At 38.5% G+C, this 23,992-nt stretch overlaps 1 protein-coding gene across 44 annotated transcripts in view; it reads right to left on the bottom strand.

The window, feature by feature from the left end:
• Positions 1–23,992, bottom strand: part of nrxn1 (neurexin 1) — a 1,150,439-nt gene that overhangs the window by 52,380 nt on the left and 1,074,067 nt on the right. Inside the window, exon 1 of one of the 44 annotated variants that reach the window (XM_062968903.1) lies at positions 5,889–6,203. The exons of 42 other annotated variants lie outside the window; for them this stretch is intronic. In XM_062968903.1, the coding sequence (XP_062824973.1) occupies positions 5,889–5,921 (33 nt within the window). In that variant the 5' untranslated portion in view covers positions 5,922–6,203. Of the gene's footprint in view, positions 1–5,888; positions 6,204–23,992 lie in introns of those variants that run through there. One more of the 44 variants, XM_062968902.1, reaches the window with a different exon arrangement.

Here is a 23,992-nt window from a genome sequence, read left to right as displayed (position 1 = left end):
GATCATGAGATACATAACACAAGAAAATGGTGGAGGACTCAGGAGAGTTGGGCACTGCTTACCCCCAAAAATATAGCATCTGAAATGGTCACTTCACACTTACTTAAGGCAGGGTTGGCCTGTAGAAGATACTACAGAAGGAATGTTTTCCATATAAGCTTGGTGTAAGTGCTTGGCAGGAGAGCCAGTAGTGTAGTGGTTTGAGTGTTGGTCTTCTAGGATTCTCCCTGGGAGACCAAAGTTCAGATCTCTGTTTAACTATGGGAATCTATTAGGTAGCTGTTGAAATTTTAGAGATAAGAAATGGCAAATCTACTTTAAATAAATATTGGGGGGGAAACTCAGTGATAGGGCAGTCATAAGTTGGCTTAAAGGCATATACAGTAGAGTCTCACATATCCAAGCTAAATGGGCCAGCAGAACCTTTGATAAGTGAATATCTTGGATAATAAGGAGGGATTAAGGAAAAGCCTATTAAACATCAAATTAGATTATGATTTTACAAATTAAGCACCAAAACATCATGCTATACAACAAATTTGACAGAAAAAGCAGTTCAATACACAGTAATGTTATGTTGTAATTACTGTATTTACGAATTTAGCCCCAAAATATCACAATATATTGAAAACATTGACTACAAAAATGGCTTGGATAATCCAGAAACTTGGATAAGTGAGACTCGGATAAGTGAGACTCTACTGTAATAACAATAAATTGACTTCTATATATTCCCATAATTGACCCATTCTCAGAGGTCATTTTTAAACACACAAATTTTCCAAAGTTCAGGTGAAATTACAGCTAACCATCTACATTTTAGGATTTAATTTTTATGGATTTGATTATTGGTGGATTTGATTAATATGGCATCTCTAGGAATTTCTAGGTCCATCAGAAAAACTGTGATCAATGTCTGCAGGAAATCACTGGAAATCGTAGAGTCATACTGGAGGACCTAGAGATTCATAGAGAGGTGTTCTCTCAAGTAAAAAACAGTAGTTTTTATTTGCATTTTCCCCACTTTTCTGAGAGACCTGTGCCCCTAACCCCAGTAAAGTTGGAGGATCAACTGTACATATGCCATTTTTTAAAACAGCAACAAAACAGAAGCTAGGTAGGAAGTAGGTTGAGAAGAAGTCCAACATTTTACCCTGGAGATAACTTCTGATTGTCACCAAGAGCACCTCTGGGGATGGTTTGTACTGAAAGAGTAACATGGGGAAAAGAGTTCAAATACATTCCCATTGTCCTTGATCATTGTAAGAATGGCAGACACATGTTTATAGTATCATGTAATCATTGAGTTAGAAGAGACCACAGGGGCCAACCAGTCGACTCCACCATGCAAGAACACAGAATCAAAGTACCCTTGACAGATGGCCACCTTGCCTCTGCTCAACAAAAAAAATTAATGATAGCAATAGCTCATATCCCATTTCCCCCATCAAAATTCATCCAACATAGACAAAATTATAAAATAAATGCAACATCAAAATGTGAAAAGAAAGATGATCAAACTATGAAGCAGTAAAAACATGGCAGCATTGCATAGTGGTTTAATGTTAAACTAAGACCCTGGGGAGCAGGACTAAAATCCTTGCTTACCCATGAAAACACACTCGACGACACTGGGCAACTCATATTCTTTCAACCCCTCAAAAATGTGATAGATATGTCTCAGGGTCACCATACATTAGAAATAATCTGAAGGCACACATCATCCATCACAACAAAAGACATAGCAACTGATCAACAAGTTTGGTGTCTGAAGTGGCAAGGCATCAAGGCTTGCTACACATTTTGAGCAAGCAACTCTTATGAAATGTCTCAAAGTGCCTTCAGCATGGAGTATCACTAGATTGTGGTTTTCTGTTATGTATACATTTGGCAGCAGATCCCATTTTCTCATTGTGTACCATTATGGGAAGTTGGCATTTTTGTCCTTACAACTAAGGGAGAATAATTTTCAGATGTTTCTTTCCACCAAGGAGAAAATGAATACTTTTGCACAATTCTTGGGCAATAATCTCATGTACAAAGTAATATTTTTCTGTGCAGAACTATACATGTGGTTTTGTGTGACAATTTTGTGCAAAATGAATGGTTTACAGTCAGCCATGCGTGATTTTTATGTGTACAAGACTGCTGGTTTCTACTTGAATTGTTGCAAAAAAAACTTTAATAAAAGTTTATGATAAAACAATCTAATACCACAAAAATTTTTACACAACAAAAATCTTGTACAAAACACAGAAATCTTAGGGCCCTTCCTCCACACAGCCATATAATTCAGAATATCAAGGCAGATAATCCAAAAAATCTGCTTTGAGCTAGAATATCTGAGTCCGCACTGCCATATAATCCAGTTCAATATGGATTTTATACAGGTGTGTGGAAGGGCCCTTAGATGTCAAAACAGGTACTTTTGTGCAAGTTTGCTTTTAACTTATTTTTCATTTTTTATGCAAGATTATTTCATAGAAAACATAAGCCTTTCACAAAAAGCCAACATGTGACTCTCCAGAAATAGTATTTTTGTGCAAAGTTCCATAATCCTCAAGCAAAGCAGTCACATGCATTTGCACACACAACCTTCTCCAAAAATACTTTAGTAGGTGAATAGCTGTCAAAAACTGCAAATTTTCTTCACAGTAACATTTCCTGATTGTATGGGTACTGGGAAATCTCTATTTCAGCTGGGAAATTTATAATGGTGTAAATAAAACTCCTTATTATCAGTATTTGTGACCAAAAACAAGGTCTCTTGACACTATTAGATACAATGATGAAAACATGGGAAAATGCTAGGAAAACATTATAGTTTGGGACTCCTATTTTTTAAAAAAATAATCTTCATGCAAAAAACCACTTTCTTCTTGCATAGAAAATGTTGATTCATGCAGGGAGCAACATTTTTGCACAAGCAGAGTGTGTTTTGTGCAAAATGTACTCTTACCTACGCAAACCTCACCCCCACTTTCTCTGCTAAGACTTTTTCTGAACAACAAAATTTTTCTGAGCAAAATAAGCATACATTTTTTTCAGAATTTTCTGAGCAGAAAAATGCATGATTTTTTTCTGAAGAGACATAAAAATAGCATAAAGTGACATAGAAATTGTTCTATGATTACTTAATGAAGTGAAATCTGATGTAAAAATTAATTCTCATCAAATATTTCCATCCTTGTTAGCATAGATGAAGACCAGCTTCTTCAAATCAGTTCATCCAATTAATAAACATATTTAATATTATTTGATAATATTCTTTTGAATACTTTTGTGGGATAATTAATGCAACCTGCATAATTAAAGAAGAACTTAACATTGTCATAATATCTGAATGTTCCTGTATTCAAAAGGTAGTCTGGTAGAACTCTCAGGAAACAAAGAAGCAGAAAACAACAACAACAACAACAACAACAACAACAACAACAACAACAAATGGAAAACTATCATAGAAGGGAGAAAAGTTGTTGTTGTTGTTTATTCGTTCAGTCACTTCCGACTCTTCATGACCTCATGGACCAGCCCACACCAGAACTCCCTCTCAGCTGTGGCCATCCCCAGCTCCTTCAAGGTCAACTCAGTTACTTCAAGGATAACATCCATCCATCTTGCCCTTGGTCGGCCCCTCTTCCTTTTTCCTTCCATTTTCCCCAGTTAAGCTGAATCAATTTCCTTTGCAGCTAGATTTCTAGAATCAGGGATATATTTTTCTCCCTTTTGGGGACCACTGTTGTGCTCACAATCATTGTGGATGGCTAACTTAAATCAGTACACTCTAGAAAAAAGTTGTTGTTGCTTTATCTTGTTGGGGAGCTCCCAAATGGGAAAAAACAAGCCTACATTCGGTTTAACAATTAAAATACATATCATCTGAGTTAGAAGAGATCCTTTTCTCATCAATCTTAAACCATTTAGGATGATTTAATGCCAATCTTCTGACTGCCTTGCCAATTAACCATGTATTCACCTACATGGATCATTAATATGGACTAGTGAAGCAATTCAATTTCCATGCTGATTCAACCTCTTAGCCTCTTCTACGAAAGGCTTTTAGCTGTATCAAATTGCTTATGATGCCCCTGAGATAAGGAAGGACAACTCTTGGGAAAACTGAATTGCAAGTGCATTGGCAGGACTGTTTTGAGTGGAAATCTAAATCAGGGTGATTTCATAATCATTACCACTCATACCTTAAGTCAAATATATTACATATCCTAAGGTGGTGGAAGAGGAGGAGAGGGAGAAGGAGAAGGATGATGATAGTGATGATAGTTTTCAGCATGGCTCTCGAAACACTACTATTTCAGCAGTAATATATTAGATACCGAAAGCACTCATGTCACAGAGATGAGATGAGCTTCAATCCAATTTCAGAGTGAAACTCTGTGTAAACTTGAAACCCAAAATCAACACCTCTGCCAATTCCTTTTGTACCAAAATAAACACCCCACAACATGACATTTCTGGCACATGGATAAACAACTGGTGATTTTTAAAACCAGACCAATGCTGAGACATGATTCTCAATGATTATACAGTTCATTCTATGATTTGCAAGGAAAATAATGACACATCCATTTGCCTTTCTGCCTAAGAATAAGAACCGTGAATCTATCAAATATTCTCTTATGGATTAAGCCTTTGTTTGTCTCCTTTTCCCCTCCCAATAAATCTATTATCTTACACCCTGTTGTTGTACACCTGTCTCATCCAGTAATGGGATTGTCAACTCTCCCGTGCTACACACAAGCTTTATACCATGTCAAGACCTTTTCACTCTTGTTGTGAATAAGGACAGTGAAAAGAAGGATGCTATTCCCATAGGTGATCAACACATACACACACACACACACACATTCATACATCCACACATTCATAAACTACAACCAGTTTTTGTAAACATCTGATGCTTGGCATCATTCAATGAAAAGGGGGGGAACAATACTAGAATAAGTTAAATACATTAAATTAGGTGCCTTGGAGCTTTGTTATTGACATTTCCATCTTAAAACAGATAGACCCCCCCCTTCCATCTCTTCCTTTGCTACAAAAAACACTCCATACATTTGCTATTAAGAACATGCAGATCCCCCACCTTTAATATATACATATACACATACATATATATCAGCATGAGTTCTTTCTTTAAAAAGAAATGCTCTTTTTCATTATGAACCATAAAATAGTCAATAACAAAATGCATTCATTCCTTTGTACTTAGTTTTTTCAAAAAGAACACCCAGTACCCAAACATGCATGAAATTCACAGACAATTTTGTACTTTAAACCATCGGAAAGAAACGGAAACAAATACACACAGACACAAGACATCCAAAATTGTGCCTCGAAGCATGCCCACTCAAGGTCTAAGCATTTGTTTTGAGCCAAAATAATTACTAGGTCATTAACAAGAAAACAACCTAATAATTATTGAAAGCATCCGTTCTCCATGCTAGTTCTCACAACATGCAAAAACCGAAAAGACACACACATAGATATATAAAGACACATACACGAAAGAAATGCACACATGCACACGTGCAAGCTGTGGCTTAGAAAAGCAGCAGATCAAGAAAACGGAAAGCATCAGGGTTTAAAGTGCTATTTTCTTGAACAGAAAAAAGATCCTGAAATCGAAAAGCAGATCGCGTGCAGAAATTTGAGCCCCCTCTTTTTAATGGCATGCAATCTCCAAGGAGAACAATTTCTAATTTAAATAACAATTTAGTTTTTTAAAAAGAAAAAATAGTTGATGAAAATGAATTTCCCCTTCTTTTTTATTAATTTTATTTTTTTCCTTTTCGACTAACAGTCTCTTAAACCCTGCATGCTGCAGTGCTTAGCCTCTGGTCTGCATCGGCCGTGAGAGAAGAAGCTACCTGAGAGGTTTCACAGTGCCATCTCATATCCATGTCTGCCTGGCTACCCTGCGTGCTTATAGCTTTTTTTCTTAATTCTTAATGGAAATCCTAGGAAATTTAGTCCATCCTCTGAAATCAATACTGGTGACAGGAGAGCTCCCTGACTCAGTGGGAGATCAAGATGATAAATTGCCTGCGCATCAGCCCGGCCTATCACTGCACACAGATGGAAGACGAAGGCAGACAAGGAAAAAAAATATCCCGGAGAGAAAGAGCTCTTTCAGTCACGTGCAGCAGAGAAACCAATGGCTGAGCCGTTGCTATAGGAAAGGATGCTGCTGCAGTTTCTTCTGCGGATGCGAAGTGCTGTGCTTCATCATTGGGTACCACTCTAGAGTCAGCCCGATTCTCCCCCCCCACCTCTTCTGGTTTGCAGATTCAGGGAGTATCTTACATATTTTCATTATACGCTAACCCACACTCGGCTTCGGCTTTTACAATCCAAACAGGAGGTAATTAAGCGAGACCAAAGAAAGGTGTGCATACGTGGAAGGGAAGATAGGGGAGAATGGAATGAACACCAACACCGTGATCCTATTTAAATGATTTTGATCTATTTCCCTTGAGCTGATTACTGTGTTTTCCTTTTCTGTTAATTGGCAAGATGAAACACCGCAATTAGCGCAGGGTGGCCCTAGAAAAACCTCCAAACTGTAATTATCTCCCCTTTTCCTTTGTCTTTGTTCCTTTTGGTGCCTAGGCTAATGAGGGGTGTTGTGCTTGTCTCTTTTTTATCAGGCATGTTTTCGACATAATGATTGCATAAAGACAATTAGGTGATTCCGAGAGATACATTACAAAGATGCCGCTGTGCTAATGAGAGTGCCATCTTTTTTTAAAAGAATCATGCTCAGCAAGAAACCTTCTTTAAGGCAAAGTAACAAAAGGGAGAGGCTCTAGCAAGGTTTTCAAAGGCTCTCAAACGTAAGTAGGTCAGTAAACAGGCAGAGAGGAAGAACAGAACGGCAGGATCTTTCTGTCTTCGGGGATTCGCACAAATTTGGGGAAACTGGGTAATCAGATAAACAATGAATGGATCATTTTAATCAAGGGATTTGGATCTCCAAGGTTCTGATAATGAGGATCCTTATATGTTAAGTGCCAAGCTCTTCTTTTTTTGCTATGGCAAACACATACTTATTTACTGTTAACAGTATCCTGACTGCAAAAGTAACAATAACTCTTTTGCAAAGGAGTAAAGAAACAGCTGGGATGCCATATGGAACCTTTTCCAAAGAACATCTGTTCTCATTCATCAATCAATGCAAACAGCTATAGTGTATGTTTCTTCAAGGTAAACGAGGCTAAGCTTGAGGAAGAAGGTTGCATTGAAAAAAAAAACTTCACATGCCCTAGATATGTTATTAAATTATATATAAAACCCCACACTCCCAGATCTACTTCATTTCTAAATCCTATTCTGAATTTTCTCCTGGCTATGGTATTCAAAGATACAACTACATTAATTCTGTTTCAGCATAAGGGATATAAAAGAATCCTGTAGCACCTTTGCGGTTAATTGAGAAAAACAAGCTTCTAGCACAAGCTTTTGTGGACTCCACACAAATAGACAAGTGAACTGGAGTCTGTGAAAGTTCATTCTAGTAAGTTGATCATGGAGTTGCACAGGAGGTCCTAAAGATTCCTACAGAGAACAGATTAATCAAATCTAGAATAAGTTAAATACATTAAATTAGGTGCCTTGGAGCTTTGTTATTGACATTTCCATCTTAAAACAGATAGACCCCCCCTTCCATCTCTTCCTTTGCTACAAAAAACACTCCATACATTTGCTATTAAGAACATGCAGATCCCCCACCTTTAATATATACATATACACATACATATATATCAGCATGAGTTCTTTCTTTAAAAAGAAATGCTCTTTTTCATTATGAACCATAAAATCAACTCTGCAAAAGTAAAACCCGCAAATATGAAGAATCACCTGTACTTTGCCTGCACATCAATCCTCTTTTATCACAGAAAGTTATTGGAACTGGTATTTACAATCCTCAAATGCCTAAATGCTTACCACACATGCATGGAACCACAGTTGGAAATTCATGCTAATTTCTGTCCACACATAATCTCAAGAAGGGATCTCAACTTTGGCATGTGATGGATCCCATGCAAACACTTGCAAATCAGGCTTGCTAATTGCACCCTTGGTTAATGGACATTGGTTCTTTCTCCCACCCTGGACATTCCAGAGGTATATATATGCTTCACTTGCTTTACCACCATCAGATCCTCTGAAGATGCCAGCCACAGATGCAGGTGAAACCTCAGGAGAAAATGCTGCTAGAACATGGCCATACAGCCCGGAAACCAAACAACACTCAAGTGATTCCAGCAATGAAAGCCTTCACCAATACAATTGGAAAGCTACTCATTGCATTTAATAATAGAATGTATAGTAGAACTGAGCAAGAGGCAATGAAATCACAGTACAAAAAGAAAACAGAAACATTGCAAAGAGAATGAATGAATAATAACTTCAAAGACCCAAACCAGGTAAATTAATATTGTTTTGGCTACCTATTGGTAGCTTTGTAAAAAGCCACCAGGCTTCATTCAAGGTGCTACTACAGGAAAGCCCAGACAAACAACAGATGTCTGTTGAAATCCAAGACATTTGGCAGGCTCATTTAAAATACATGGGTAGTTTCCTTTTCCCGTGACAATCATAGAACCATAGAGTTGGACGAGACTTCATGGGCCATCCAGTCTAACCTTCTGCCAAGAAACAGGAAAATCACATTCAAAGTACCCCTGACAGATGGCCATCTAGCCTCTGCTTAAAAGCTTCCAAAGAAGAAGCCTCCATCACACTTTGGGACAGAGAGTTCCACTGGTAAAGTGATTCCACTCTTGATGCTAGAGCATGGATCCAATTTACATCTGGTTTCTGCCACCTGCAGAATTCTGGGGTTTGTAGTTTAGTGAGACTAGCACCTATCTGGCTGTGCAGTTTAAAACCCCCTCCCTAAACTACAAGCCCCAGACTTCTACAGGAGGCAGAAACTGGATTTAAAGTGGATCTCATCACTATTATGATGAAGTCCTTAGTTGGAAATGATAAGGAGCTAGCCATGTTCTGACTTTATCCCCAAACCAGATGCAGTATTTTAAGTAGCTCCTTTAGTTCAGACTGAAGTTCAGAGATAACCCACCATCCCACTGATACAGAAATCACCTGATAGGTAGAGGCACTCTTTTATTTATCCTGGCTCTAAGTCGATTAGGGCTTTATGGATCAACACCAGCACTTTCAGTCAACCTTAGAGTAACATTTGCATTGATCTATAACAACTGGGGCAATCACAAGTAGAACATCCTGAATGGAACAATCACAGCAATTATTTTTTACACAGACTTATTTCATCTATTCACCTCCAGTTACGTGAACTATCATATAAGCATAAACCAATGGCAAACTCCTACATCGGCGGCTACCATGTGTAATTCTGCAATGACTTAGCTACATATCATAGAATCACAGATTTGTAAGCGGTTACAAGAGCCATCCAGGCTACATTCCTGTCAGGTAGGAACATTCGAACAAAGCATTCCCAACAGATGGCCATCTGGCCTGGATTTAAATACCTTCAAAGAAGATTCTACTACACTTTAAAGCAGCATATTCCATTATTGAACAGATCTTATCATTACAAAGTGTTTCCTAATATTCAGGAGAAATTTCTTTTCACAATATTTGAATCCATTGCTCTGGCATATTGTCTATAGAGCAGCAGAAAACAATCCTGCCCCATCTTCAATATGACATCCTTTCAAATATTTAAAAATGGCTATTATGTCCCCTTTTAATCTTCTCTTCATCAAGCTAAACATACTCAGCTCCCTAAGCTATTCTTCATAGGGTTCGGCTTCTATACCTTTGACCATTTTGGTTGCCTTTCTTTGGATATGTTCCATGTTGTCAATATCCTTCTTGAACGTTTTTGCTCAGAACTCAACAAAGCATTCCAGGTAAAGTCTGTCCTATGCAGAAGAGAGTGGTACTATTACTTTCCTCAATTTAGACCAGTGGTTCTCAACCTGGGGTCCCCCAGGCCTACAACTCCCAGAAATCCCAGCCAGTTTACCAGTTGTTAGGATTTCTGGGAGTTGAAGGCCAAAAACATCTGAGGAACCCAGGCTGAGAACCACTGACCTAGATCCTATGTTCATATAGGTCAGTGGTTCTCAACCTATGGTCCTCCAGGCGATTTGAACTTCAACTCCCAGAAATCTTAGCCAGTTTACTAGCTGTTAGGAATTGTGGGAGTTGAAGTCCAAAATGAAGGATCAAAGGTCGGGAAACACTGCTATAGATGCATCCTAGAATCACATTGGCTTTTAAAGTTTTAGACTGACTCATGTTTAACTTGTGGTCTACAAAAACTCCTAGATCTCTTTTACAGATGCTGCTTTCAAGGCAGTGCCACTCATTCTATATCTTTGACGCAATACATATCCCACCTACAAATCTACAATGAGAGAACATTTGAATGCTAGTAGATATGGTGTCCTGCTGAACAACAGAAGCTGGCATTGTGCATCATGGCACAATGCAAGACATCCTGTAATTCAGTGGGAGTCTTCTTTGTGCAATGGACTCATGGTAGAATGGGATAATTGCACAATGGCAATAGTGTTGGATTCTCTTCTCAGGCATCCCTAAGCCTCCATCTCTCTCCTTAAAATATTAATATAGCACAATGGTGAAATTCAACTTTAGAAGCCATTGAAATTCACAAGCATGTGGACAACTTCAACAGAAAGGAGGAAACCATGAAAATGAACAAAGTCTGGCTACCAGTATTAAAAAACTCAAAAATCAGAACAGTAAATAAGAAGCAACACTCTGAGACATGAGAATTAGGGGCAGCTAACAAAGGATGCCCCCAGGCAGAAAGTAGCCAGTAGATGAAGCCATTCAATGCAAATTAGGGTGATTAACTGCAACATTCACACTGGCCTCCAACTGACAAGAGTTCTTCCCTCACCCTGGACTTTCCACAATTTTATCTTGTAAATCGCCTAAAGTATCTTGGATGGAGGGCGATTAATAAGTAATTAAATGATGATTATGATGATGAGATATATATAAACCTTCCTTGCTGAGTTTCTCCATACCTCACAACCTCTGAGGATGCCTGCCATAGATGTGGGTGAAACATCAGGAGAGAATACTTCTAGAACATGGCCATACAGCCCGAAAAACATACAACAACCCTGTGATCCCGGCCATGAAAGCCTTCAACAACACATTCCACTTTATGTTGGTTTATGATGATATAACTTCTCAACAGGTTACGAGTCAAAATTAATGGTTGTTAGGTTCATAAAATTAACACTACTACTTCTAAGCCAGAGATGGGAAAATGTGGAACACACTGGCATTGGGGAATACCTCTATTTTCAGTCATTTACTAGCCAGAATTGGAAGCAGCCTGGCTATATTTCAAAAAACCATTAATTGTGATTAATTTTTAGGGTGATTTATATATAAAAATCACAAATATTGGCATGTTTTTTGAAATGATTGTATTATCATCTGTTTTTGCCAAGTGAAACTGCATTCAGGGTATACAAATAGAAAAAATACCAAAAAAGAAGAAAAAATAACAAACATCACACTTACTAGAATACACATACATCACAATAAACATACTACATCTGCAATAGTGAACCTAAACTAAACTTAAATAAATAGGGTTATATTTTATTTCCAACTTGCCAGACTGTGGTTATACGTAATACAATAACTTATTCTCCTCTACAATAATCAATTATGGTGGTTTATGCACTTAGCTGGCTCTTAATGTAATTTTGTAGTATAAATCATGCCAAAATTGAATTAAAATTATAAACTGGGTTATTGGGGGGGGGGGGGGGGGTTAAGGGACTAGCAGAAAGCTTCGGCACTGCAGCAATGGACTCAGGAGATTCATGAAGCATGTGGTCAGCATCTCTTGTACTACTTTCTCTCTCTCTCTCTCTCTCTCTCTCTCTCTCTCTCTCTCTCTCCCCCCCCCCACCCCCCCCCCCCCGGCGCGTGCTTAGCAATGCTAACTCTGCTATATTCCAAGTTCCTGGTCTATAGAAAAATCCTTAGAGGTCTACCAACTTATTTACATTCAAAACTGTACCATTCCCCACCTCTATAAATATGAGACACAGGTTTTACACAGCGTGCAGTCCAATCAATGGAGAAACAGTAAGCATGTTACACTTGGTGAGTTTTTGCCTCGAACCAATGAGTCATGACAGCTCCAAGGGTTAACGCTATCAAGTGCTGCAGTCTAGGTCCCTTAGGGCTTTTTGAGAATCACTCAGAACTACTTAGGATAATGAATGTCTACAGTAAGGGAAAAAAGACAAGTGATCTTCAGCACAGGAAAGACTAAATTAACTCAGCAATTATTCTAACAAAAGCTGAGAGAACCAAACCTCATTTTGAACTTTATTCCCACCACCCTCTCTTGTCTGTTTCATTCTGGGATAAAAATGTCAACCACTTCATGTCTTATTTAGTAATCTTTCACTGGCTTTTGTTTAAGCATATCCACACACACAGCTTTTCAAACTTCTCTTATTTACCATCCATAATATGGGCAGTTCATAGCACTGATTAGCTGGTGGAATCTGATCAATGAGACAGGGTACATTTACACTGTAGAGTTAACACAGCTTGACACCACTTTAACTGCCATGCTTAATGCCGTGGATTCATGGGAGTTTCAGTTTCACAAGATTGCTAACCTTATCTGCCAAGGAGTCTGGGCATCTCACTAAACTACAGCTCCCATGATCCCATAGCATTGAGCCATGGCAGTTAAAATGGTGTCAAACTACATTAATTCTACAGTGTAGATGCACCCCAAGACATGGGGATTTGAAAAGTGATTGACAGTGTTGATGCACCTGTAGTGAATCAGATTCACATTTAAGCCCAAATTGACTCTTGACACAGTTCCGAACCTTTCAAAAAAATAGGTTGAGGGTCTTAGATAGTTCCTTTAGAGATCAGACTAAAATTTCAGAGAGGAATTATCACACTGCTAACATCAGAACAGGGATAGAAGAGATACTTTAACATGTTCAAAACATGGTAAAAACAAATTTTTCCAATGTCAAGAAACCCAAATGATAGTGCCCTCCCCCGCATTCTCCAACCACCTTTTTCCTTTTTGCCTTTCCTAGGAAAAAAAACTTTGGAATGATGAGAATTTTTAATGTTCAGGACTTATTCTACATAAAATTCATACATAGTTATTTTAAACAGAAAACTGCATTTTCTGTGCACAAAATGTCTTTTTCTGTGCAGAAATATTATGTTATGGGAAGAAAAAGCTGTTTCTTACACAGAGAATGCTGTCATTAGGAGCTTTTGTGCAAAATTTGTATGTGATTGATTTGCAAAGAAAACAGCGTTCTCTGCACAAAAAAGTTTGTTCTGTGCAGAACATAAAATTTCTGCACAACAATAATATTTCCTGTGCCAAAATAGCTGTTTCCTGAGTAGAAAAGGCTTTCTATGCAAAATCACATGCAACTTTTGTGGAATTGTCAACAGGCTTCAGAAAATGCCTTGGAGCTAATATATAAAACTAGTGTCCCTGATCAATACCAGCATCAGATTTTGCTATTTGATACAAGGTTAAAGTCAGCTAATTTGATGTAAATTTTCACATTACAACAGAATTAAAGGATTTAGCAATGTTAAGAACAATTGAAAACAAGGGTTCATTTTTCACCCCATTACCCTAAAAACATTGTAACCGCATATAATTTAAGACCTCGTGTTTTTGGACATTAGATGCTAGAGCAGATGTTCCAGCCCTGAGCTATAAGATGTCAACTGTCCTGAGCTGTTTGTTGGACTGGAAATCTGATTAACTCATTATTAAATAAATATGGCCCTGAGAATACATACAATAATTTATGTTTGTCTTTGGGCTATTTCATTGTTCTGGAGAAGCACTATTTATTTCAGATGAAATGGGTCCTATGGCTCTTTGAAAATGCAAAAAAAAAAAAAGCTTCTCTTTAAAATATAGATGTATGATTCATCTTGTGTAAAATAATAAAATTGCCACATGAAAGAATTGTATCTTTCTTCTTATCATTTCTATTAAGCTCAAAGTTGTTCTGCTAATAGTCTTTGAGAAATCCAGTTGACAGGCTTGAGAGGAAGCTGATTTTTGCTAATAGTTATGATTGATGGCTGTGTATCTATTAGAAGGCAATTCCCGAAAAAGAACTTTTATTCCACATATTATACACACAGTCCAACCCTATTTTTTCAAAACCCTGTCATTATTAAACACAGCCAAGCCAGGGGGCTATATGCAGATAAAGCAGACTTCTCATTATGCCTACCAAAATTACTAGGCTGCATTTTTACTAGATTACTGTAAGCTAGCTGGCAGGGGAAAGATAGGGAGCTGAAATTTTGTAATGGACATAGAAGAGTCAACTTGCTTTGTGTCAGTCATAGAGACCTCCATTTTTCGGGCCAAACTTCCTTGTATGAAATTCTTGTGTGCTACGGTACAAGACAAGTTAATGGCCACTATTAGTCTCTGTGGCTATCAATAAAGTCTCTGGAGCTAAATAAATAGTTCCACTCTACTTGGAAGTAAAAGCAAGAATGATGGATATGAAGATACATTCCATATATGTCCAGCTATTTTCAAATTCCCATGTCAGGCGGGCATCTACACTGTAGAATTAATGTAGTTTGACACCTATTTAACTGCCATAATTCAATGTTATGAAGTCCTGGGAATTGTAGTTTGCTGAGGTGTCAGTGTGTTGGCAGAGAAGGCTAATGACCTTGTAAAACTGCAACTCTCATGAGTCCATCATTGCATTGAGCCATGGCAATTAAAGTGGCATCAAACTGCATTAATTCTACAGCATAAAGATAAGGGTAAAGGTTTCCCCTGACGTTAAGTCCAGTCGTGTCCGACTCTGGGGGTTGGTGCTCATCTCCATGTCTAAGCTAAAGAGCTGGCGTTGTCCGTAGACACCTCCAAGGTCATGTGGCCAGCATGACTGCATGGAGCACCGTTACCTTCCCACCAGAGCGGTACCTATTGATCTACTCACATTTGCATGTTTTCGAACTGCTAGGTTGGAAGTTCTATAGATTGGAATTCTACAGCATAGATGCATCCAAAGTAATATTTTAATCTATAGCATGACTAAGAAATGAAAGTCAAAATGGGACTCTTTAGATCAGTGTTTCTCAAGCTGTGGGTCCCCAGGTGTTTTGGACTACAACTCCCATAAATCCCAGCCAGTTTACCAGCTGTTAGGATTTTTGGGAGTTGGCCAAAACATCTGGGGACCCACAACTTGAGAACCACTGCTTTAGATCGATAAAAGAAAGAAAAAAGTTGGTGAGAAATGGGGGGGGGGAGGTGGTATTTTCAGTTTATCATTATCTTTATGACATTATAATTCACTAGCATGCACTTTTCTTACATTTTTTAAAAAAATTGAAGAAATATTAATTGGAAGACACAACATACTGTTAGCATATAGTTTGGTTATTCCTTACATGGAATTCTCAGATCAATAATACTGTACTCAAGACCCAAAGTTATCCAACTGGGTAGCTGAGCTAGTGATACCTATGCTTTCTGTTTCAATGTACACACATTTTGTCTCATTTACAAAAGTATTAAAATAATTCTGTATACAGTTGCTTCCAGATATGAAGATAATAAGGTATATATGCAACATCAACGGATTCCATCTTTAGACTTGGGTCCTATCTTCAAAATATCTCAATATGTATACATTTGCAAATATAGGAATTCTTTAAAAATTGGAATAATCCAATGTCCAAAACACTTCTGGTACCAAGTATTTTGGATAATAGTGAACCCTACATTTTATCTGTATAAGGGCTGGAAGCATACCATAGAATCATACCAAAAGACCTAGAGAGACCCAGAAGTATTTCTACGGAAGAATAATTTGTAGAGTGTGGGGAAGTGAAGCCATTGATATTGAAACTATGGATAAGAGGGTCAGATTATATTGTATCATTTCATTATATTACTAATTAATTCTGTGAAAATGCATTTTTAGAAATGGGATATTTCACTAGAAAAATAATAATTAACCAAACATAGGACTTGATCGCACACAATAAAATTAGCGTTTCTACATATTTAAGAAACAGTTACTGACAGAGCCCATCATGTGACACAAGCTCATATAGTGGGTTCCAGGTATTTCACCATTTCTAAAGTGTTATTTTTTCCTGTGCTTTCTAAGTCGATTGGCAATTGACTTATTTTTCAATTCCCCATGTAGAGACATGTTAAATGGTCCAATTTACCATACGACGGGAATGGGAATTCCCCCTTGCTGACGTGTAAACTTAACAATGACATCATAATGGAGGGAGGAGCCAAGATGGGCAGTATTGATTCCTTTCTTCCACCATTACCATTTTAGGACTGAGGAGAAAGGAATTGTAATTTATATCTCGTTTTAAACATAACATAAATAGACTTACCTTTTGAATTAAGAGCTATCTGTACTTATAAAGAGAAATTGTAATATCCAAAGAAAACGGGAGAAGAGACAGTGGGAGGAGAAATATGTCTCCCGTGTGATGAGAAGGCTAATGGAAAATTAGCAAAGAAAGTGGAAAGAAGGAAACCATGTGATGGGAGCAGGAAAATGGCTTTTTAGGTTTGTGCAACAAAAGCCATTGCAGATTGATGCCAACAAAATCCTATTTTGAGAGCACAGCCAGTGCCCACTTCTTTCCCCAAAGTTCCTTGCAATACTACCTCCTGCACATAAAGACAGATATTTTGCCAGTTCATAATAACTGGGTCATGACTTCCTTCAGGGAACATGGTTTTTCTGTCATGGAATGAGTTGTGCCACAATCACCCTGATGTCAGCATGCAAGATGAACCACAGAAACACAGTTGGCAAAGAACAGCATGTCAACAGTCTTGCAAACTTCTATAAATATGACTGATACAAGCTGAATTTGCCATGTTTCTTTCAATCAAACCAAATATCTCCAGAAGGGTTGAATGAAAGTGAGACATATCAACAAATGTATTGCAAACCATATGGATGACACTGCTGATGAAATCACACCATGTAAAATTGATCATAATTGATGGCCTCCGAGCTAAGGAAATCACAGCCAAATTTTCAATGCCAACCCAGTTTAAATTTTCACAACTTTATGGCTTGGATCCAGGCTATTTGCATCTATACTGTAGAATTAATGAAGTTTGACGCCACTTTAACTGTAATGGCTAAATATTATGGAATCATGGAAGTTGTAGTTTAGTGAGCCATCAGCACGCTTTTAGACACAGCTAAAGACTATGATTCCAAAGCCTTGAGACCTGGCAGTTAAAGTGGTGTCTACTAGACCTCTCAGTGGCTTTTTATACACTTGGTCGTGGAATTCTGGGCTGCCTCCATAGTTTGGGAATAGTTTTGGAGTAGGTCTAGTCCTTCCTGGAGGTTAGAGCACAGACAGGGAACTCATGTTTGAGCATGCCCCACAGCTGTTGACCTGTGAAGCCCTCCCCCCCCCCCGGTTCTGTTTTGTCACCCACGTTATTTAACATCTACATAAAACTTCTGGGAGAGGTTTTCCAAGTTTTTTGGGCATGATGTCATCAATATGTAGATGACACCCAGCTGATATTTCAGTCTAAAGAGGCAGTTCTAGTCCTAAATCAGCACTTGTCATTGGTGATGGCCTAGATAAAGGTTACTACATTGAAATTTAATATAGACAACACAAATGCCCCATGGAAGATAGGAAATAGGGATTCAAAGTGTGTTAGATGAGGTTTCACAGACTGAATGTATCAAAGCCCAGTAGGCCTTTAAAACCTGCATGCATCTGTGCTTGTTCCTTAAAATGATGGATCTGGCCATGGGGATACGTGCTTATTTACATTCTGTTTGGACTACTAAAGTGATACCTTGAGTTAAGAGTTTAATTTGTTCCATGACCTAGCTCTTAATTCAAATTGCTCTTCTCTCAAAGTGAATCTTCCCGTTGAAATGCCATTGATCCATTCTGGCCCTCTAAACCCCCAACATTTTTGTTAGATGTTTTTAAATAAGAAAATGTACTTTATAAATAACAAATAATGTATAAATGCACATTCACATAGAACAACAAAAAAGACAAAATCAAGATGGTAGGAGCATAAAGTTATAGCATGGAAACATATTTGAGGCAACAAAATGTATGTTGACCAGTGTAAAACCAAGACAAAACTTGCACATTCACATTGAACAACAATAAAAAAGAAATGTTTCTTTCTCTCTATTCATTAAACCAAACCTATCAGGAAGAAAAACCATACAAAATCAAACTCAAAGTTCCTCAAAGCGGACAAGAGCAAAATGGACAGCAATTTCCCAAAGCGGACAAGAGCATGAGACACAAGGCCTGAAGGCTGCTCCCTTGAAGCCCTAGGACCTCTTCACATGGTCCAAAATCCAGCAGTGGCAATTAGTTTTTTGTCTTTTCACCATGGAACCCACTGTCTCCCATCACACTCCAGAAAATCACTTCGGGGCTCCATGGCCAAACTAAAAAAAACAAACAAAAAACTCTGCTGCCACTGAAAAAATGGGGAAGATGGGTTAAAACTGGCTTGAGCAAACTCCCCGTCCTCATATGTAATGAGGTGGGAGGGGGATGCCGGGATGATGTGGGGTGTGGGGCGACAGGTCCCAACAACCCCTGGGCAGGCACCACTGGGATTAGTTGAGTTTCCATTGTACTCTACTTTGAATTGCTTTTGAAGAATGTTTAGAAATGTCTGCTGGCCCAAAAGGCTTCAACAGGATGGCTGATTAGGGCAGATTACAGAGTTCATACTAGGGAAAGGTAAAGGTTTTCCCCTGACGTTAAGTCCAGTCATGTCCGACTCTGGGGGTTGGTGCTCATCTCCATTACTAAGCTGAAGAGCCAGCATTGTCTGTAGACATCTCCAAGGTCATGTGGCCAGCATGACTGCATGGAGCACCATTATCTTCCCGCCAGAGTGGTACCTATTGATCTACTCACATTTGCATGTTTTCGAACTGCTAGATTGGCAGAAGCTGGGGCTAACAGTGGGCACTCACTCTGCTCCCCGGATTTGAACCTGTGACCTTTTGGTCCACAAGTTCAGCATCTCAGCACTTTAACACGCTGTACTACTGGGGAGCTCCGAGTTCATACTACACCCATGTTAAAATAGCATTCCTGGTTGCCAGTTTACTTCAAGGAACAATTCTAAATTCTGGTTATGATCTGTAAAGCCTATATGGCACAGGTTCAAACTATCTGGCAGACTGCATCTCATTGTATGAACTGGCCCAGACACTCAGATAATCAGGAAAGGCCATGTTCTCAGTCCCAACAGTACAGCTGATTGGAATGTAAGAAAGGGACTTCTCAGTGGCTGCTCTTAGACCAGTGGCCTTCCAGGTGTTTTGGACGTTGGTTCTCAGAATTCCTGGCTGATGGAGAAACTGGCTTTTGGGAGTTGGAAGCCGAAACAGGTGTGACACCTCTGACTCTAGAATTCATTAACCCAAGACCTTCCTCTTTGCTATGCTTTCATCCGCCCACATAGATTCAGACCATGGAAAGTATTTAAAGTCTCAACTAAATCTCAGAGTGGATTAACCACCACAGTGAGAAGGACATCACCGGTAACACCAGCTAGACCCTTCCTAGAAGCATTATGTACAGAAAGGTTAATTGATCAGAAATATGTTTCATAAACTACAAAATTAGATCCCAGTCCTACTAATGGCAACAGTGCCCAATTCCATAAACTCTCCCAACTCCTCTTGACAGCAGTTAATAACACCAGCATACCAGAGTTTACTACCAGAGCTGCAATTACTGTCAAAAACGGTTGTGTACTTGTGGCCTAAATGGGGATAATTGCACTTCCTTTCATCACATGGATATTATGCAGATAAATACATTGCAAACTGATGCGAACCAGATAAGTACATATGATTGATTGATTTTCTAATTAATCCTTACATACTCGCTTAATTAACTCTGCAAGCAGCAATATGCAGGGACAACCGGGTGGGCTGTTACACTTGGCTCTGTAATTTTTGTCTCACTGGCTTGCCTGCATCACATTTCATAGACTTTCGAAATGTTAATGTGTCCCAGTCGTTCACAGTTGACTAGATTATCTCTGAGTGCTCATTTTCCTTTTTTCTTCCTTTCCTTTTTAGGAGAAAGGGATGGAAAATGTAGAAAAATCAAAACTACTAATTAGGTGATATCTTTATTGTACGACGAACTTTAGATGGCTGACTTTCAAGTCAAGGATAAAGGGTATCTTGTAATTTCTTCTCCAATATGTATCTGGAAGTCTAGTGGTGGTTCAAGAATAGAGGGTGTTTTGTGCATTTGTGAATGTATGAACAGCTTTACAATTTATGGTGACCCCATTAATTTCATGGGATTTTCTTAGGCAAGGTATACAGCACCTGGTATTCCTTGGCAGTATCCCATCCAAGTATTAACCCCAGGGGTGACAATGTTTAGTTTCCATGAACAGTGTTAAGCTTCAGGGCATTTAGGTCTCTCTCTGAGTCTTAATTATATTAACTGCAACTTCAATGGGTTTTGTTGATGAGGTGATTTTCTACTTGGCATTTGTGTATATTTATTTATTTACAGTATAGGAAATGCACAAGAAGAAATTAACTCCTCATTCTAAAATGTTGAATGATATATGGGCGTGACAGACAAATTTTACAGTGTTTGGCCACCATTTATTGGCCATGCCAAATACAGTTCATAATTCATCCTCCTAGACTGCACACAAGTGTCTTGACTGATGTCCTAAATTCTGCCATTGGAATAGATTCTGCAGTAATGTAACTTTCTTTTCAATCATAGATTTTGTCCAAGATATTTTCATTTGTTGTCTTTGTTTTTATTTCATCATTTTTTATAATTTGACTGCATTATTAAATAAACTATAGAGACCCGGATTAATTCAAAGTGACAAACTACGGGCTCAGATGTGATAAATCTATTTTACTTTGTTTCTGAACAGAATGTATAGGTAGATCATCTCTGATTTAAAATGCTTGGACCCAGAAGTATTTGGGATCCACCAATATAGATAATTTTTATTTTGGAATATTCAAATTTTCAAATTTTTGTTAAAGAATGCACTGCTCAATAAGGGATATTCACAAAATTCAAATGTGAGAGGAATGGAAACTAGAAAAATTGCTTGTCTCTACTAGGGCTAGGCCACAATTAAATTTCTGTTCAGAAACATGGGAGAGAATGGAACTGAAATGTAAACACTTAAAACATTTTGTTTTAATCTTATGTTTATATATGTTTTAAATCTCTATATTTGCAATGATTTCTGTGATTTTAGAACTATATTGTTTTTACGTTGTGTCCTGCTTCGAGGGAAAAGCTGGGGAAAATATAAAAATTATTATTATTATTATTATTATTATTATTATTAGTAGTAGTAGTAGTAGTAGCAATAGTAGTAGTAAAACCAAAAAAAGTGTATACTACTATCTAATGCTATCTGAGGTCAGCTGGGTCTGTTCAGTACAATCTTGTCAACAAGAAAGCAAACTGTTCAGGGAAAAGGAATTTATTGTTTGGGTGAGAGGTTGGGTGTTGCAATGAAATTAACACATGCAGCAGCATAAGAAAAGGCAGCACAAAAATCCAATCTGGTCCCTACTATCAGTACAACTCCTTCACCGCAGACTGATGTAGATGGAAGCTCTCCCTTGCTGATGTTTTTCTGCAGCTGCCATAGGCTGAGATAGTTGTGTGAAAAGACCCACACAGATGAGAGATCAAAGAAAAAAGACTAAAGCAGATGAGTGCATAACAGAAAAAAAGATTAACCAACGTTAACAGCCTCTCTGTCATGTATTTCTCGCTCTGGTTTGCCCCACAGTGTTAAGCTTTTGCTGCTATTTGCAAATGTTAATGTGATCAGGATTTCAAAAGCAGTTTCTTTTTTAAAAAATGAAATAAAATCCAATAAGCTCCTAGTTTGAAATCCTTCTGCCGGGGAGATTTAAAGGTATTGCCCTTGTTAGCAGTGAGGTCCTTGAGAAGTTGCATCCTCCTTGAAAACGACACCAGTTTCATAAAATGCTGGTTGAGAAGGAAGCCTGTTGTTTGAGTGGCAATGCAGATAAGCAAGTTGGAAACAGTGGAATGAAATTAGGACACGGCTAAGCAAAGACTTTTTGTATGGAGCTCTGATGGAAATGCTTAACAGGAAACATTCCTAAATATTTGATTTCTGCCATCAAAATACTTTCTTTGTTGGACTCTTTTGCTTTGGAAGTCTTTCAAAAGTGGTTGGATAGATATCTCTTGAGAGATCTGCAATGCTTGGATTGGACTATACTGCTCTTGTAGGTCTTCCAAAACCTATGATTCTGTGATTGAAATATCAACAGCATGGAGATCAAGTGTATAATGGCCTGGGTGTTGAACTAGGACACTGGAGACCAGGTCCGAACCCCATTTCAGCCATGAAAAACAACAAGGTGATCTTGGGCAAGTCATATTCTCCAAACCACAGAGAAGGCAAGGGCATATCCCTCTGAACAAATCTTGCCAAGACAAAAAACCATGATAGGTTTGCCATAACTTGGAAACAACTTGAAGGCACACAATGACATTAATAGCTGGCTCTTAACACAACTTGGATGAGCTTAGTGCAGAACCTGGAAAAGTTTTGGGTGTTTGTTCAGCTCATATGTTCCAGAAGTGCCTGGGCAGCATTTATAGTAACCTTTCTAAGTTCTGATTTTGCCCTGAAAAGTTACAGAACAGGCCGTACTCAATGTCCATTGACCTTAATATTGTTGATTCTGACTGGCAGTAGATCTCCAGAGGTTCAAGACGAGATCCATCCCATTGCTTCTTACCTGACATTTTAAGCTAAAGATAACCGGGATAAACCTAGGATTTTCCCCAGGCAAGACCAGCCTTCTACTTTTGAGCTCAGATCCCTTTCCAGACACACAAAGGTGAATGAAGACAATCAGATCCATTGGAGCATCTATTCATTTTTGACATTCATCAAAATTTTGGAACTTGCTGGCATTCACATATGAATGCTGACATTCACCAAATATCAAGCATTCATTCTACCACATATAAGATGAATAAAATATACTATCCCAGGCTTCAGCTGTGGCTGTCACAAAGGAGATAAGAAACGTGGAAGCGAGTAGACTCTAATCCATTTATTTGATGTAGGAGAATATATTCAAATTGATAGCGTTCTGCTAGCTGCCTGAGGAATTTGTATTTTTTATTTGTCACACTTGTACCCAAGCTTCAAGGCTGTTAGCTCATTTTTATCTTGGCAACAATTCTATGAAGTCAGTTCCCTAACTTATGAGACTGAGACATGACCAAGGTCACTTGAATTGATCCGAAAGTCCAACGTGCAAAGTTCTGAATATATTCCTTCCTCACTGGATTCTCTTAAAGTTAAAACTATTTCTGATTTTTTTAGACTAGGTGAGACACCAGCACTATTTGCCAAAGAAGAGTAAAGACCTTACCAAATAACGATTTACATGATTCCGTAGCATTGAGTCATGTGTTTAGGTAAAGGTAAAGGTTTCCCCTGACGTTAAATCCAGTCGTGACAGACTCTGGAGGTTGGTGCTCATCTCCATTTCTAAGCCGAAGAGCCGGCGTTGTCCATAGACATCTCCAAGATCATGTGGCTGGCATGACTGCATGGAGCGCTGTTACCTTCCCGCCGGAGCAGTACCTATTAATCTACTCACATTGGCATGTTTTTGAACTGCTAGGTTGGCAGGAGCTGGGGCTAACAGCGGGCGCTCATTCCGCTCCCGGGATTTGAACCTGGCACCTTTTGGTCCGCAAGTTCAGCAGCTCAGCGCTTTAACGCACTGTGCCACCATGTGTTTATGTGGTGTCAAACTGCATTCATTCTATCATGTAAGGCAGGTATGGGCAAACCTTTTTGCCCTGG

This window comes from Anolis carolinensis, chromosome 1 (assembly GCF_035594765.1).
Source record: "Anolis carolinensis isolate JA03-04 chromosome 1, rAnoCar3.1.pri, whole genome shotgun sequence".
Taxonomy (NCBI): domain Eukaryota; kingdom Metazoa; phylum Chordata; class Lepidosauria; order Squamata; family Dactyloidae; genus Anolis; species Anolis carolinensis.
Note: the sequence above shows the minus strand (reverse complement) of the source record. Positions and strands in the feature narration are given on the sequence as shown.